This window comes from Podarcis tiliguerta (genome assembly GCF_965153285.1).
Source record: "Podarcis tiliguerta genome assembly, chromosome: 4".
Classification (NCBI taxonomy): Eukaryota; Metazoa; Chordata; class Lepidosauria; order Squamata; family Lacertidae; genus Podarcis; species Podarcis tiliguerta.
Window position 1 is genome coordinate 22,129,466 of NC_139537.1, and position 16,709 is coordinate 22,146,174.

Genomic DNA, 16,709 nt, shown 5'->3' on the forward strand with positions numbered 1-16,709 from the left:
AGTTATGGGGTTTTGTTTTGTTTTTATTTGATTGATTTGCACATCCTGTTGATTTTTTGCAGTTATATTCCGAATATTAATAAACATGTTTTTTTTTAAAAAAAAACAGACAAACCTACAGTTCCCAACCTTTTTTTTCTGCTGAGACCACAGATAGCCTTTGGAGAAATCTTTGGGACCTAGACTGCTTCATTGGGCAGGGTTGGAGCCACAGGTGGGTGGGGGTCACCACAACCCAACTCTGCTACCTCCATTGCTTCCATTTCCCCCTTTTTGTCACTAGGGATGGGGGGGAGAAATTCAATTCAGTTCACATTTACAGGAGAACACATCTTATTTGCAGTCTCTGAGACACAGCAATCCTAGGGTAAAGCCTGCATTTGTGAAAACAGCATACAAAAATGTGTTATATTAGGGGAAACTGCTTTGCAAAAATGTGTATGTTATGCAACATTGCATACAAACAAGGGTATGTTGGAAGAAATTAGGACTAAACACAAGTTAAGAGCAAAGGAATTTAAAATGTTCTCAGGAGGTTGGCTGGCACTCTACAGAGGAGCACAAGCTATTCACCACACACCTGTTCCAGCAAAGAGAATGCCGGTTTGCAGGCAGGCTACCTTTTGGAGTCAGTGAATGTGTGTGTGTGTGTGTGTGTGTGTGTGTGTACCAGCTAAGAAGAGGCAGAAATTAGTTGCATAATGTTTTGCTTGGCTTTTCACCAAATCCTTGCCTTCGTGCCACAGGGCTTGACACCAGTTGATTCAGTTTACCACTTGGGAAGCAGTCCAGGTGGAAGAAGAGTGGCAAGGAGGTGTTTGCTCTCTTTCAGTTACTTGGGGTAATTGGATAAAGAACTGTGAGGCTCAGTGATGAAATTCAGGGTGTGCTCTGGCAGGCCTGGACTATCCAGTTACTTTACCCAGGAACCATTGTCTTGTGGTTTCAGTATTTAACAGTTAAGTACTGGAAGCTGCAAGATAGCTAAATTCCAACCATTTGTTAGGTTATCTTTAGGTCAACAGAAACAGGAGGAACGTTCAGAACATAAACTTTCAGCTTATTGCGTACAGCGGTACCTTGCGTTACATACGCTTCAAGTTACATACGCTTCAGGTTACAGACTCCGCTAACCCAGAAATAGTACCTCGGGTTAAGAACTTTGCTTCAGGATGAGAACAGAAATCGTGCTCTGGCGGCGTGGCAACGGCGGGAGGCCCCATTAGCTAAAGTGGTGCTTCAGGTTAAGAACAGTTTCAGGTTAAGAACAGACTTCCGGAACGAATTAAGTACGTAACCAGAGGTACCACTGTATTTCACTGTAATGAACGCAATAGACACAACACAATTAAATACATTACAGCAGGCTCCAGGACATAGGCCTACCTCTGACTTCAGCTTTTTGGCACTGAATTTGCCATGCCACCACAATGAGCACTTCTCCTCATAATGCAACAAAAACCTCTGAATAACGTGCCTGGTGTTTCTGCTGCTCCAAGGATTCTTCTCACATTTCCACTCTCAGTGGCCAGCAGTGAACAGAGATTCTCAAAGCTCAAACTTATACAGTATTAAAAACACTCTCTTGCAACAATGTTGCTGCAAAATGAGACTAGTTGGTCTGGCACTTGACCTGAAGGAATGGGTGACAAAATTTGCAAAAGGAAAAGGCAGGCAGAGTGAGATTTTGGTGTGTCCGAAATTGAGAATTAACATTTACACCCAATTTCTTACTGATAAGAAATACATTGGGAAACAAACAAAAAACCCCATATAGCGGTGCTTGAGTTATAACACAGGACACAACTACTTTATAATATGGTCATGGGGGCAGCCAGAAGGCATAAAACATGCAGAACGGCCTTCAAGTGTCGGGTTTCAACCTTGCAAACAAACTTGCAAGGCTTAGTCAGTATTTTCTTTTCGCGCTCCCCTGACAGGAGCAGCAGGACGGCCTCGGCGGAGAATTGGGAAAGAAAGAGCCGCCCTTCAAAACCAAACTCTGTGAAGCCGAAGGCGCCTTTTGCGCAACTTGGGAGCGCTCCGCCTACGCTAAGGAAAGCGCCCGCCTTGCGAGGCGTAGTTCTAAGCCAGCCGCCGGGCTGCGCATACTTAAACGCTTACGAGAATAGCCGCAGCTGGTGCCGGTTGCGTAAGGGGGAGGGCCCGGCCTTCGGACTTTAGTCGTCCTGAGGGGAAAGTGAAAGGAAGCCGCAGCTCCAGCCTCTTCCGCTGCTGCCGAGACTGACGGAGAGTACCTTCCTCGATTACCGCCGCCGCTGCGTGATGGCTGCTACCAGGACCACCGCTCTCCTCCGGGCTGCGGCCTCCTCCGGCTGCCGGCTTCTCTCGGCCTCCCGCGGGGTCGGAGGCGGCTGGGCTGCCGCTGCCAGCCTGGGCCCGTCGCGGCTGTTCCACGCCTCGGCCCGGGCGCCTCTCAGGTAAGCGGGAAGCCTGTGCTTGGCCGCCTTTCGCGGCGCGTTTCCTCGTGGCCTCTCTTCTGCTGCTGCCTCTCCCGCTCTTTCCCCCCCTCACGGAGTCTCTGAGAGGGTCGCTCCGGCTTCAGCCTCTCGGTTCAAGAGCGGAGGGGAGGCTGCCTCTCGTGAGGGGGGCCTGGGAGTGGGGACTCTCTCTCTCTCTCTCTCTCTCTCACACACACACACACACACACACAGAGAGAGAGAGAGAGAGAGCGCCCCCTCTCTCTGTCTCTATAGAACAGCCTTTCTCAACCTATGGGTCTCCAGATGTTGGACTACAACTCCCATCACCCCTAGCAGCAAGGCCAGAGCTCAGGGATAGGAGTATAAGGGTAAAGGGACCCCTGACCATTAGGTCCAGTCGTGGCCGACTCTGGGGTTGCGGCGCTCATCTTGCTTTATTGGCCGAGGGAGCTGGCGTACAGCTTCCAGGTCATGTGGCCAGCATGACTAAGCCGCTTCTGGCAAACCAGAGCAGCGCACGGAAACGCCGTTTACCTTCCCGCTGGAGCGGGACCTATTTATCTGCTTGCACTTTGACGTGCTTTTGAACTGCTAGGTTGGCAGAAGCAGGACCAAACAACGGGAGCTCACCCCGTCACGGGGATTTGAACCCCCGACCTTCTGATCAGCAAGTCCTAGGCTCTGTGGTTTAACCCTCAGTGCTACCCGCGTCCCCCGATAGGAGTATAGGCCATCATAAAACATCCATATCCCATATAACTGTTGACTATAATATCACTATATAAAGTTGGAAGGAACCCCAAGGATCATTTATTCTAGGCCAGCTCTCCACAATGCAGAAATAGGCAGCTGTCGCCATTGAACCTGAAACCTTGGCATTATCAGCTGAGCTTTTCCAAGCGCAAAGTCTTGCACACTCTCTGTCTCTCATGCTCTCTCGCCTCCCCCCCATTCTTAACACACACACTGCTTCTCTCACACACTGTCAATTTAATAATAATAATTTTATTATTTGTACTCTGACCATTTGGCTGGGTTGCCCCAGCCACTCTGGGGGGCTCCCAACAGAATATTTAAAGGTAAAGGGACCCCTGACCATTAGGTCCAGTCATGACCAACTCTGGGGTTGCGGCCCTCATCTCGCTTTATTGGCCGAGGGAGCCGGCGTACAGCTTCCAGGTCCCAACAGAATATTTAAAGGTAAAGGGACCCCTGGCCATTAGGTCCAGTCGTGACCGACTCTGGGGTTGCGGCCCTCATCTCGCTTTATTGGCCGAGGGAGCCGGCATACAGCTTCCAGGTCCCAACAGAATATTTAAAGGTAAAGGGACCCCTGACCATTAGGTCCAGTCATGACCGACTCTGGGGTTGCGGCCCTCATCTCGCTTTATTGGCCGAGGGAGCTGGCGTACAGCTTCCAGGTCATGTGGCCAGCATGACTAAGCCGCTTCTCGCGAGCCAGAGCAGCGCATGGAAACGCCGTTAACCTTCCCACCGGAGCGGTACCTATCGACTTGCACTTTGACGTGCTTTCGAACTGCTAGGTGGGCAGGAGCAGGGACCAAGCAACGGGAGCTCACCCCGTCGCGGGGATTCAAACCACCAACCTTCTGATTAGCAAGTCCTAGGCTCTGTGGTTTAATCCACAGCGCCACCCGCGTCCCTTCTATTACAGGTACAAACACTCAAATCTGGATGACTGTTTGGACAGGGTACATAGTAAGATCATATCACTGTGTATGGGATTTCTTCAATAAGCACACAGTTGTGATGTTTAAGGCAACTTTAGCAAATTATACAGGCTTATATAGCGTCGATCCCTTGCCTTAGCTTTACACAAGCTTGGAATTAAGTCAATTTCTCAGAGGACTAGCATGCTTGCATTGTGAACTGGATGCCTGATTCAGCAAGAGGTTCAAGGTCCCTACTTCCTATCAAACCAGCTCAAGGCTGAGCTTTTCCTGCACAAACATCCTTGACGTATTCTTGATATACGTAAGCAATCTTTTATAGTTTTTACATCTCTTCACATGTAGGCTATCTCTCAAAGATAGCCACACACTGTCCTTCAAGCCTAGACTGGTGCATACAGTGCAGTCTACAGGACACATTTGGGAGAGGCAAATTCCTTCTTTAACCACCATTTGGTGATGGAAGATAGGCTGGCATAATCTTCTACAAGAAATCTGACTATAATCAACCCCTTTCGCTCTATAAGACGCACCAGACCACAAGACGCACCTAGTTTTTGGAGGAGGAAAACAAGAAAAGAAAATATTCTGAATCTCAGAAGCCAGAACAGCAAGAGGGATCGCTGCACAGTGAAAGTAGCAATCTCTCTTGCTGTTCTGGCTTCTGGGATAGCTGCACAGCCTGCATTCACTCCATAAGACGCACACACATTTCCCCTTACTTTTTAGGAGGGAAAAAGTGAGACTTATAGAGCAAAAAATACGGTATTTACAGTTGACCAAAACGCTTGTCTGAACTTAAGATTCTATGCAGGACAAGGACAGTTGCACACTGTACCTGGGATGGTGTGGGCTTAAGGTCAATGGTATGTCATAGTGCTACTTCTCCAGGCATGTTAAAATTTTTGCATGTCCTTTTGAAGGGTGGTCTTCACTCCTACTTCGCTGCCTGCTTCCTTTCCAAACCATATTACAATTTTGGCACAGTGAGCAGGGTTACAGAAGAAGATGCTTTTGAAAGAGAGAATCCAGAGATGGTGAAAGGTGAGGCTAGAAAGAGATTCTCCAACATGATAGGCTTGTGAGCTATGACAGTGCCCTATCACATGTCCCTTGTCATGTTATGCTACTGCTTGCTCCTCAGGTCTTGTAGGTTAGAGACAAAAGTGCAAGAGATGCTGTTGTGTATGTACAGTACAATATGTGCTGTAGTGTGTACTAGAGTGGTATTTCCCCATAACATGGATTTGACTTGTGGCACCACAGTTTTGCTTTTATACATCTTTGAATTGCAGAAGTGGCTTAGTCATGCTGGCCACATTACTTGGAAGCTGTACACCGGCTCCCTCGGCCAATAAAGTGAGTTGAGCGCCGCAACCCCAGAGTCATCCACGACTGGACCTAATGGACCTTTACCTTTACAATCGCATATTATGTGGGGGCGGGGGGTTGATTCCAAAAGTTCTGTGTATACGCAAAAATATATATACTCAGACCCTTGAAACCACCCCCCGTTTGAGCATCTCTGGGCTTCCAGAGCCAAATGCTGTCACAGTATCTCATGGAGCTGTCCAAGTTCCTGCTTGATCTCATGGAAGCATCCCATGGAACCATATTTGTTACCTGAGGCACAAGTAGCCTCAGTGGCTAGGAGTTCTTTTTTCAGTTTTGACTGGTATGCTAGCTGTTGCAAAACAGAGACAGTCACCACTATGGTCCATGCATTGGTAACTGCAAGACTGGATTACTGCAATGCATTCTATGTGAGGCTGCCCCTGGATTTGATCCAGTAGCTTTAGCTAGTGCAAAATGTTGCAACTAGACTGGCAGTGGGAACAAACTACAGTATCCTCAGCACATGACACTAGTGTTAAAAGACCTGCACTGGCTTCCCATCTGTTACCGGGCCAGGTTCAGATTTCTTGTGCTAATGTATAAAGCCCTGAGCAACATAGACCCAGGATACCTTAAGGACTACCTAATCCTATGTGTCCCAGGTTGATTACTGAGATCATATATGGGAGCACAAAAGCACAACTCAGGTCAATGAGGACTCGTGCCTTCAGTGTAGTGGACTTAACACTATGGAGTCACTCCCATTAGAAGTCAGGCAGGCACTGTCCCTGCCAAGTATAGACATCAGGAGAAAATGATTTTATTTCGGGGGACCTTTGTACTTTGATTTATGTGCTGATGTTTTATTCTTCAGTGTTTTCATTTAGTTTTTAAATTTTGCATATTTTTTATTTTTGATAAGCTACTTTGAGACCCAGATGAGGTGAAAAGCAGGGTATACTTTTTAAAAATGAATAAATGTTCAGATAAACATAGGATATTCCTATAACAGTTGTCTACTTCTTTTAGGGGGCACGGAGGGGGAAAATGCATGAATTTCAAGTCAGCTCTGATCTTGCTGTAGATAGAATTCCACATACGAAGCAAAAAGACCTTGGAGTGTTTGTGTGTAGAAATTCATCATCTTTAAACGCTGTTGTTTTAAGCTTTGTAAAAATTGTGACGTTAACTAACCATAAAATTAGCACATACTTGACTGAATTTTGCAGATAAACAAGGTCACTCTTTCATTCTTGATTATGTCTCATGGCATGCATCCTTGTTCCTGAGAACAGCTTGTGACTGTCCTCTGGAGTGGGGAATGGGGATGTTTGACAAGAATTGAAAATGGCATCATAATATTGAATGTGGCATCATAATAAATCATGCCACACAATGCTGAATAATTTTATAGGGGATACCACCATGCTTAATTTAAAATAACTTTTTGTCCTTTTAGTACAAAATAGAATTTTGTACCTGACCTATTTGGTGATAGTAGGTCAGGTCAGAAATCTTAAGTAAAATTAAGAGGCCAGTCACTTGAACTCTAAAAGCAAAATTATCTTTATAATTTTACTGAGTTTATACCATCGTTGTTAGGATGTTTGGAGGAGTTCATTTCCTTATGTTTTTCTTTTGTCTTGTTTTACTAAAGTGTTTTTGTGCTAATGCAAACTTTGAGGTTCCCCCAAGGTTCTGGAAGGTTCTAGAAGGATCAGCATTCCAAGAAAGAGTTTACTGCTTTATGGGATCAGTCCTTGAATTCGCTTGTCTTAGTCATCCCTCCCCATTCCTTTTCTCTCTCATATTGTATCTTAGATATTATTTCCTTGCACACCGGTGCTTTGATTCTCCCTCTATGTGAGGCAGCAAACAAGCATACAAACATTTAAATCTTTGGAGTGTGGAAAGATGTTCACTTTGATGCACAACCTTGTATCACTTCTAAGAATTCACATGAGGGAAACTACAGTATATACATTTTTGGAGTGAGGAAAAATATTTAGTCTAGGGATAAACAGTATTAAAGACCATACAGGAGAGAAATCATATGCATGCTTGGATTGTGGCAATGAGCTTTTATGATAAATCTAAAGAAATTGGAGAACTCTCTCAACAGGTAAACCCTAAATGATTGGAACATGGAAAGCTCAATTTCCCCCAAAGAAAGAAAGCTCTATATCTACTGAAAAGCACAAGCTTTTCTGTGAAATCCTGATCCACATTGAATAATCCATAGAGAAAAGAATCCTGTGAATTACAGAAATACCAGTACTTGAGCTGTGAGGGAAAGCTTCAGGCAATGCATAGCATTAAATCTTCCTGTTAAGCAACTCACAATGATCAGAGCTGAGCTCTTTCTGACCTATCACCTATTCCTAGCCAACAGAAAACATACACATAGCAAAAACTGTGAATTTTCAGACTGTGACAAAAGAAAAGCGTGGTTGCTTGTGACAAATAAGACTCCTTCCAGCAGCCAAACAAGTCCCCATAACAAAGGAGTACCGTATATCTCATGCTTACAGCTACTGCTACAGAGGCTGAAAGCATTGCAAGCAAGTGATCTGATAGAAACTGTTTCTTATAAGTGTTTGAACTAGTTCTGAAGACCTTTTCTGCATGCCACCTGGGAAGGAGGTCTGGAGGGTGATGACAAGAGAGCAGACCTTTTATGTAATAGCTTACCATCCATCAAATGCTCTCCTTAGGGAGGGCTACATGGCACCAACATCATCTCAACCTATTTTTTATTAATATTTTTCTGTGGTAACTTTACTCTGTTATATTGCTAGGCATTCTTCTCACTTTTCTAACTGGGAAGAAGCTCTAGGTCAATGTTAGAAACTGAGATATGAAAACTAGTAGCTAAATAGCAGCTTAAACCTAGCTTATGAGCACTGCAACAGAATGTCTAGGTGTGCTTTTTTATAACAGTACAAAGCTGAAAATGAATTAAAAGGTAAAGGTAAAGGTACCCCTGCCCGTACAGGCCAGTCTTGACAGACTCTAGGGTTGTGCGCCCATCTCACTCAAGAGGCCGGGGGCCAGCGCTGTCCGGAGACACTTCCGGGTCACGTGGCCAGCATGACATCACTGCTCTGGCGAGCCAGAGCCGCACACGGAAACACCGTTTACCTTCCCGCTAGTAAGCATTCCCTATTTATCTACTTGCACCCGGGGGTGCTTTTGAACTGCTAGGTTGGCAGGCGCTGGGACCGAGCAACGGGAGTGCACCCCGCCGCGGGGATTCGAACCGCCGACCTTTTGATCGGCAAGCCCTAGGCGCTGAGGCTTTTACCCACAGCGCCACCCGCGTCCCTTGAAAATGAATTAGCTGCACCTAAAATCTTATATTCATTTTTCACATGGTCTAATCCTCATTTGAAGACTGCAAAAAACTGCTCATTTGAAGACTGCAAAGCCATACTTCCCCAGCCCACCCCCTAATATTCTTATGAGGGTCCCTTCTCCAGTCCTCAGAGAACGGCTAGAAGTGGGGAGGCAGAAAAAGGTCCTTTCGTTCCAGCAGCAGCAGTTTTAATCTGAAATCTTAGGCACAGTACGTCTCCCAGAGCTCAGAAACTGCTTGTATTAATGAAATTCCCTCTCACAAAATGTGCCTAGAACTATAGGAGTTTTGAACGCTGCTCCAGGTGTGCTGTGCTCTGTTTTGTGTTGATTAGCTTCTGTAAAATTTCTTTTCCTTTTCCACTCTGTTTTAAAAGCAAGTTGTGATATTATGATGGCACTGTTTTGATTGCATTTTATTGTTTGATTATAATGTTTGTTATATTTTTAATCTCTAAAACCAGCTAGAGAACTTTGGTTATAATGCAGTTTATCAACCGTATACCAAAGATGTAAAGCTGCAAAGCACAGTTTCACTTAAATCCATGGTTAACTACTGTTAATTTAATGGCTTCCAATCAAACAAAAGTTCTGGAAACCAACTTTTAAACCACTTTTGTATTATTTTTTGTTTGGAAGCTTCTTTGTTTGGACATAACTAGGAAGCAGTGGGTATCTTTTAAGGTGACCCGGAAACTACAACTAATCCAGAATGCAGCAGCTAGACTGGTGACTGGGAGCGGCCGCTGAGACTACGTAACACTGGTCTTGAAAGATCTACATTGGCTCCCAGTACATTTCTAAGCACTGTTCAAAGTGTTGGTGTTGACCTTTAAAGCCCTAAACAGCCTTGGTCCAGCATACTGTATTTTTCGCTCTATAAGACGCACCCGACCGTAAGACACACCCAAAGCAACGCAAAGCCTCTTGAGCGAAGAGGCAGGAGCGCTCTGGCTGCACTCAAGAGGCTTTGCGTGGCTATCGCTGAAGCCAGAAGAGCAAGAGGGATCGGTGTGCTCTTGCACTTCCCTCTTGCACTTCTGGTTTCAGCGAAAGCTGTGCAGCCTACATTTGACCCATAAGACGCACACACATTTCCCCTTACTTTATAGGAGGGGAAAAGTGGGTCTTATAGAGCGAAAAATACAGTACCTGAAGGAGCTTCTCCACCCACATTGTTCTGTCCGGACACTGAGGTCCAGTGCCAAGGGCCATCTGGCAGTTCCCTCACTGCAAGAAGCTAAGTTACAGGGAACCAGGCAGAGGGCCTTCTCAGTAGTGGCACCTGCCCTGTGGAACACCCTCCCACCAGATGTCAAAGAGAAAAACAACTACCAGACTTTTAGAAGACATCTGAAGGCAGCCCTATTTAGGGAAGCTTTTAATGTTTAACAGACTATTGTATTTTAATATTTTGTTGGAAGCTGCCCCGAGTGGCTGGGGAAACCCAGCCAGATGGGCGGGGTATAAATTATTATTATTAATAATAATTTCTGCAGCTTTCTTGCTAATCTTGCTGCTCATGTACAGTGGCAGTATGCAGGTAGCTGGAGTTCATTCATACCTTGGCTTATTAAGCAGAGAACATTCTCCACTTTAAAGGGATCATAATAAGAGGTTGCATTCAGTAATTCTGATAGCAATGACTACTAAAGAAACTGAGCAATTACAATAAAAATCTCAACTTGAGAGAACTAAAAAATGTTTTTGGATATGTTTAAGTACACTAAATATATTTATAGCTACATTAAAGGATTGCAGTAAAAGATCTATATTTATCAAAAGTGTTCTAATCTTCAACCGATTTTCTCCTCAAAGTGGCCCACAAATGTTCACAAATTGTTGTTGGGTTGCTTAACTAATATCCTTAGGGATCTGAGGAAACCAGTGTGGCTGCATAAGGAGTTTACAGGTTAGATGAGAGTTAAGAAGGGCATGTATAGAAGTGGAAGAAAGAGGAAATCACAAGGGTGGAGTATACATGAGTAGGCAACAGTTGCAAGGTGAAGGTCAGACTGGCTAAAGCTCAGCATCAGCTCATGCTTGCAAGAGGGGTTAAAAATAATTTTAAAAGGTTTCTTTGGCTATGTCCAAAGTAAGAGGAAGAACAAGAAAGTGCTAGGTCCTCTGCATTGAGAAGACGTAGAAATGCTATTGGGTGACGGAGAGAAGGCAGAACTACTCAACACCTGCTTTGCCTCTGTCTTCACACAAAAGGAAAGCGATGCTCAACCTGGTGATTAGAGAATAAATGATATAAGGAGGGAGCTGCAGCCAATGGCTTCAAGTTACAAGAAAGGAGATTCCGACTAAACATCAGGAAAAACTTTCTGATATTAAGAGTTGTTTGGCAGAGGAACAATTTCCCTTGGGAGGTTGTGGACTTTTCTTCCTTGGAGGTTTTTAGCTGAGATTCCTGCATTTCAGGGGCTTGTACTATTGGGGTCCCTTCCAATTCTATGATTCTGTGATCCTTTTGAATCCTTCACACTACTATAGGTAAAGGCTGCTAAAAATCGTTGTTTCTTTATTTTTTCAGCTCAGAAGATAAAGTTACTGTGCACTTTATAAATCGTGATGGTGACAAGCTAACAGCCCAAGGGAAGGTTGGAGACTCTCTTCTAGATGTTGTGATTGATAACAACCTAGATATAGATGGATTTGGTAAGTACTTCCCTGTAACTAGAGAATACGAGTTCATAGGGGAAGGAAATATTGTTTTACTTTGTTTGACTAGTTGGATCTAGTCTTGGATGCTTTCTTCTAGGTCCTACTGATCTGAGTGGGCGAGATGAGTTTTTACTAGAGAGCTCCAAAGCCAGTGAATTTTAACCAAAATAGTGCATTCTGAAACAGGCATGAGTTTCATTTGACATTGGTCTCTGAGTAAATGGTAGCTTTCCCTGAAGAAATTGTCTTTTCCCAAAAATTCAGTTGGTTTAATTTTATTCTGCAGTACAGTGCATTTTGCAAGAGATTTCCAAATTTAATGGGTTGCCTCATAACTATAAGGTAACTGTATTTCATTATTCAGGATATGTTTCCAATTTTTCTGGTTGAAATCATGCAAGTTAAATGTGCGTAAGATGCGCCCATACTATACTGTTTGACATGCCAATATATGAAATTTTCAGTTATCTATCTAACAACCAATATCTAGAAAGTTAGGAAAAAGTTAGTTTTCCTGTTGGAAATTCTCAGTGACTATTGTAAATGGTTACCAGTTAGTGTTAAAATGCCTACAAATGATTTTTCTGATTTTTAAAATATTTTTGAAAATTGTGTCTTTAATTTTGTCACTAGGGGGCATTGCAGATTTAGATAGCTTACTGCTCCTGAAAGACTTAAACATATTTGCCTGCTTCATGCAGATCTTCCCTCCTTTAGCATAATGCTCTGTTGCTCTTAAGATGGTGTTTACAACCACAATTTTATATTTAATTATTTTGGCTTTATTTCTGTTGCCGATTTTTACCTGATCCGTATTTCACAGAAACTATCCTAATACTTGGTTATTAACACTTGTTGCTGTTCATGTTTCCTAAAATATCTTTAACAAGGAGAAAGAAAGCCAGGGTTCTGCAACCCCTCTGTGGTTGATGAACTATTTTTATGTTAGAAGTTTAAGGAACACCTTACATTCATTTTAAAGAAAAACATTCCTTCTAATTGCAAACTCAGCTGGTAATATAAGTGTAGCCAAAACAGGACCACTATGAAACACCCCACACAAACACACAGCCCCCACAATGAGAACAGAGTGGTTAGTGGCTAACAGAATGCAAATTGTCTTGGGTGGGACAAGAGGGAGGGAGGCACTCCAAGCTGTAACATTTTGCATTCGGTCCCACTTGTCAAGTTTAAGGTACATATTGCCCTCCACTTGAATAGTAAATATATAGCCAGTTTCTTTAAGATATGATGATATGATACCAAAGGGCAGGGGGAAATACAGCAGTGAAGACTGCAAAGGAAATAGGCCTGCTTTGCATTCTGTCTTTGCTTCTGAAAGATTTGCAAAGTTGGCCAAAGGTTCTCCAATTCCTTTCAGTGTTTCAGCTTCAGTATTATCTTATGCACAGTTCATTAAGTCTGCTGAAACTAGTATAAGAATTAGTTTACAGTGTTTTCATTTTTCCCTAAAATTTTAAATGTAACAAATGCTGTTTAACTGTCCAGTCTTAATTTTTTTTTACAAACATTCCTATAAAAATAAATTTAAGCTTGGGATTTGTTTTAATTCAACATTTAAACCACACCTAGCGTGATAAAACATTGCTACTCAGATACTTTTAGATAATGGAGAAGGTTTTGAGATAATTTGACATGGCATACGTGTTTAGTGTTTGTTAAATATTAGTACAATTGGCTAAATCAATTTAAATCATTTTTTAAAACTTCCAGAACATTTTCCAGTTTAAGTGTTCTGGGAAAGTCATCTTACCAACAGTAGAATTTAATGCAGAAGTCTTAAATGTCTGCCTACTAGTCTGCCTAATTGTTATGTTTGTCTTTAGGTGCATGTGAAGGAACTCTTGCCTGCTCCACTTGCCACTTAATCTTTGAAGACAATATATTTAAAAACCTAGATGCAATCACTGATGAGGAAATGGATATGCTGGACCTTGCCTATGGATTGACAGACAGGTAAGGGGAAACCAGCTTAAAATCTACCAAATGATCTTATAGTATCACTCCAGAACTGACATACCTAGTAGGTCATACTAAGTATATGAACCCCGCAAACAGTGGCTTATCATAAGTTCAATTTATTGGAAACAAGACAATTTCAAACTATGGATTATGAAGCTGGCTTGTTTCAACAAACCTTAGCTGATACTAACCACATTTTAGGACTAAACAGTAGTTAATAAAAAATGGAAGCAAAAGTTTCTGCTGTACTGCCGTGCCAGGGAAGGAAAGAAATGCATGGCTAGAAAGCTTCCTATGACACATTCCCTTTGTGATGGTTAATCATAATACCCCAGAGTAAAAGCAGCCATGCATCCTCTGGGTTACTCTATCAATGTATGATGCAGGCTCCTGCCTGTAAGATTGGCTCTGGCTCTAAAGCTTCTTTGACTTCTTCTAAAATTTGGACTCAACTATTCAAAACAATGAAAGAGCCCAAAGCAAATCCATACTCTTGAGTTTCTTTACATTTTTGAATGCAGGTTTTCACTATCAGCAAAAAAAAATTCCCTTGTCAGTTTCTTTTACTGTGACTTGACAAGCAGACATTTTTGGCAGATAGTCTTCTCTTGTGGTGTTCCATACCTTTTAATTTGGTAAACCAACCAACCAACCAACCAACCAACCCAGAAGCTCAGTAATTGATGCAGTCTTAGACTAACAGTTTGGGAATGGAAATGTTCCCTTAGCCTTAGGTGTAAAATGTTAGTAATGGTGGCCTACCGTACAGGGTTGTTATAAGAATTACAACAAGCAAATGTATGTGAATTTAAGCCTTTTCTTCCTTGATTTCTGTCCTTGTCCATATCATATTTAATAGGTTGTATCCAGTGCTAATCCTACTTGGAGGAGACCCATTGAAAACAATGGACATAACTAATTTGGGTCCATCAATTTCAACAGGAGTACTCAGAGTAAAACTTTGCTGGATACAACCCATTGAATTTACCTCCTCCCCTCCCCCAAAGACTGCCACATCCATGCATTTATACAAGTTTATGTAAATGCTCTTTTCTCCTCTGTAGATCTCGACTGGGTTGCCAGATCTGCCTGAAGAAGTCTATGAACAATATGACTGTTCGAGTGCCTGATGCTGTGGCTGATGCCCGCCAGTCCATGGATATGAGCAATAACTCTTTAAAATAAGGCCTTCAGGGTATTTTTGGGGACATAAAATATTTTTATAACTTATTTCTAAATGTTTTAATGGAATGAGAAAATACACACAAATATGCATTTTTTGATTATAAAGATTAGATTGTAAAGATTAACTTTATCTGTTAGCCTTAGAGTTTTTGAATCTAAAATTAGAGACCGCTTAGAAAGACTGTGTTGGACACACAGGCTACAGTCCAGTACTCACTAATCTAGGAGCAAGTTCCATTTAATTCAGTGTGACCTCTACACAGTGTAGCTGCTACACAAACATGCAGAGGATTTCACCAACTGTGCCGTTTTGTTCCTAGAGGAATGCTTCCTTTTTATTAGCATTTACTGCTAATAATTCTCCCCTCTTTGTGGGGGAGAATTCCAGAAATGGGTGTCGCTAATGAGAAGTCCCTCGTCCCCAGTTGTCACCCACGTAACTTCTGACTGCGGGATCACCCAAATGAGGGCTTTGGCATATGGGCCGACATTCCTTCTGGATTTCTGGCCCCGTAACCTGTTCATGATTTCTTCTAGACTATTACATGAAATAACACATCTTATGAGAACACATTTACCAAGGTAATTTACAGTATGCACTAGGGCATAAAAGAACGAATCAAGAAATGAAATAAGCCAAGGGAGATGATAATAATTACTGTCTTCCCCCACTGGTCCATGAGGACTGTACAGTTGCATAATGAAAAAGAGCCACATTTATCCTGCTCTGCCTCTTTTGTCTCCTTTAAGGCATCTTGTACTCCAGTGGCACAGAATAAATGCATAAACAATACGACTTAAAATGCTCTAGAGTTGGTGTTTTTGTTGCAGAGAAGATTTTCATGCACACGTTGGTTTTTCCAACATGAGCCACAATGATTTACACAGAAACATTATACTCTGCATACTGTAGGATGAAGTCTTTTATCCTAAAGCAACTTGCCACAATATCAAATGGATGTGATTGTGAAGTGGCAAACACAGTAAGCTTTAGATTGGTAAAGAGCATTTCTGTGGTGGCATTTCAACGCAAAGTTTACCTTTGCTTCCTTTGAAAAGAAAATGTTTCTTGAATTAATCCTAGGTAGCTAGGCAGAAAGAGACCAATGTTTCTTTCCAGTCCTGTAATTATCCTGTAAATGTTGGTGATGGACTACTCGGAGATGTATGTATTTCTCAGTTTTAATAATCTGAAAATAAATTCTTTTTCTATTATTGCTTTTGTAATTAGGAAGTGTCTTTCATTTTTAGGTTTAATTAGCAAATGTGTTAAGCAGTGAAAGCGGAGCCAAATTTCTTGGAGAATAACAGTGCAGTCCTATACATCTCTACTAAGAAGTAAGCCCCATTGAAGTAAGTTCCAATTGGAAATTCACAGTTGCACATAATTTTGGCCTGAAATTCCAATTTCAAAATTCATTTGATCCCCAGAGCCTGAAGCATATTAATATACACTTGCATTATTTGTTACCTAAATCCTAGACACTTCTGTTGTATTTTGCCTGTGATAAAATAGTCTCGTTTAATGTTGTCTGGGCGTAGGAGTTGATATGCCCAGATCTAAAGCTATGTAAACCTTATGGAGGGACAACTCCATCCCTTACTTATGGCAAACTCTTGGCCATGTGGGTTCTGTCCTAAGAGAAATTTAAGCATGTCTAAAATAGTATGTGCATTGTTACTATATTACAAGGCTGGAAAAGCATTTGATTTCCACAGTACCACTACATGCTTGAATATCTGTATTCTTCCCCATCCACCCCGAAACAGGTGATATTGTCTATTTGAAGTGGGATGTCTGCAGGCCTAAATGGGCAGGGAGCTGGTCTCTTCCTCTATTATTACAGGAACATAGTGGTGGGTTTGAATGCTACCCACCAACCTGTCTTGGGCAGGGTGTTTACACATGCAATTCTTGTGCTGTTGGGGAGTTCGTTCTGAGTCCATAGGGTTGCTTTGTTGGAATAGAATGAATGGTTTGCTAACATATGAAAGTCGGACTCCATTCAGCATTCAATAGCCTGATTCACACATAAACCATGGTTTA

The 16,709-nt window shown here is 42.5% G+C and overlaps 1 protein-coding gene across 1 annotated transcript; it reads left to right on the plus strand.

Moving 5' to 3' along the window:
- Nucleotides 1-1,887: 1,887 nt before the first annotated feature.
- FDX1 (ferredoxin 1) lies at nt 1,888-15,877 on the plus strand. The gene is made up of 4 exons (XM_083436923.1): nt 1,888-2,441; nt 11,364-11,488; nt 13,342-13,471; nt 14,542-15,877. Exons 1-4 carry the CDS (start codon nt 2,287-2,289, stop codon nt 14,660-14,662), a joined length of 531 nt encoding a protein of 176 aa, XP_083293049.1. The 5' UTR covers nt 1,888-2,286; the 3' UTR covers nt 14,663-15,877.
- Nucleotides 15,878-16,709: the final 832 nt, after the last annotated feature.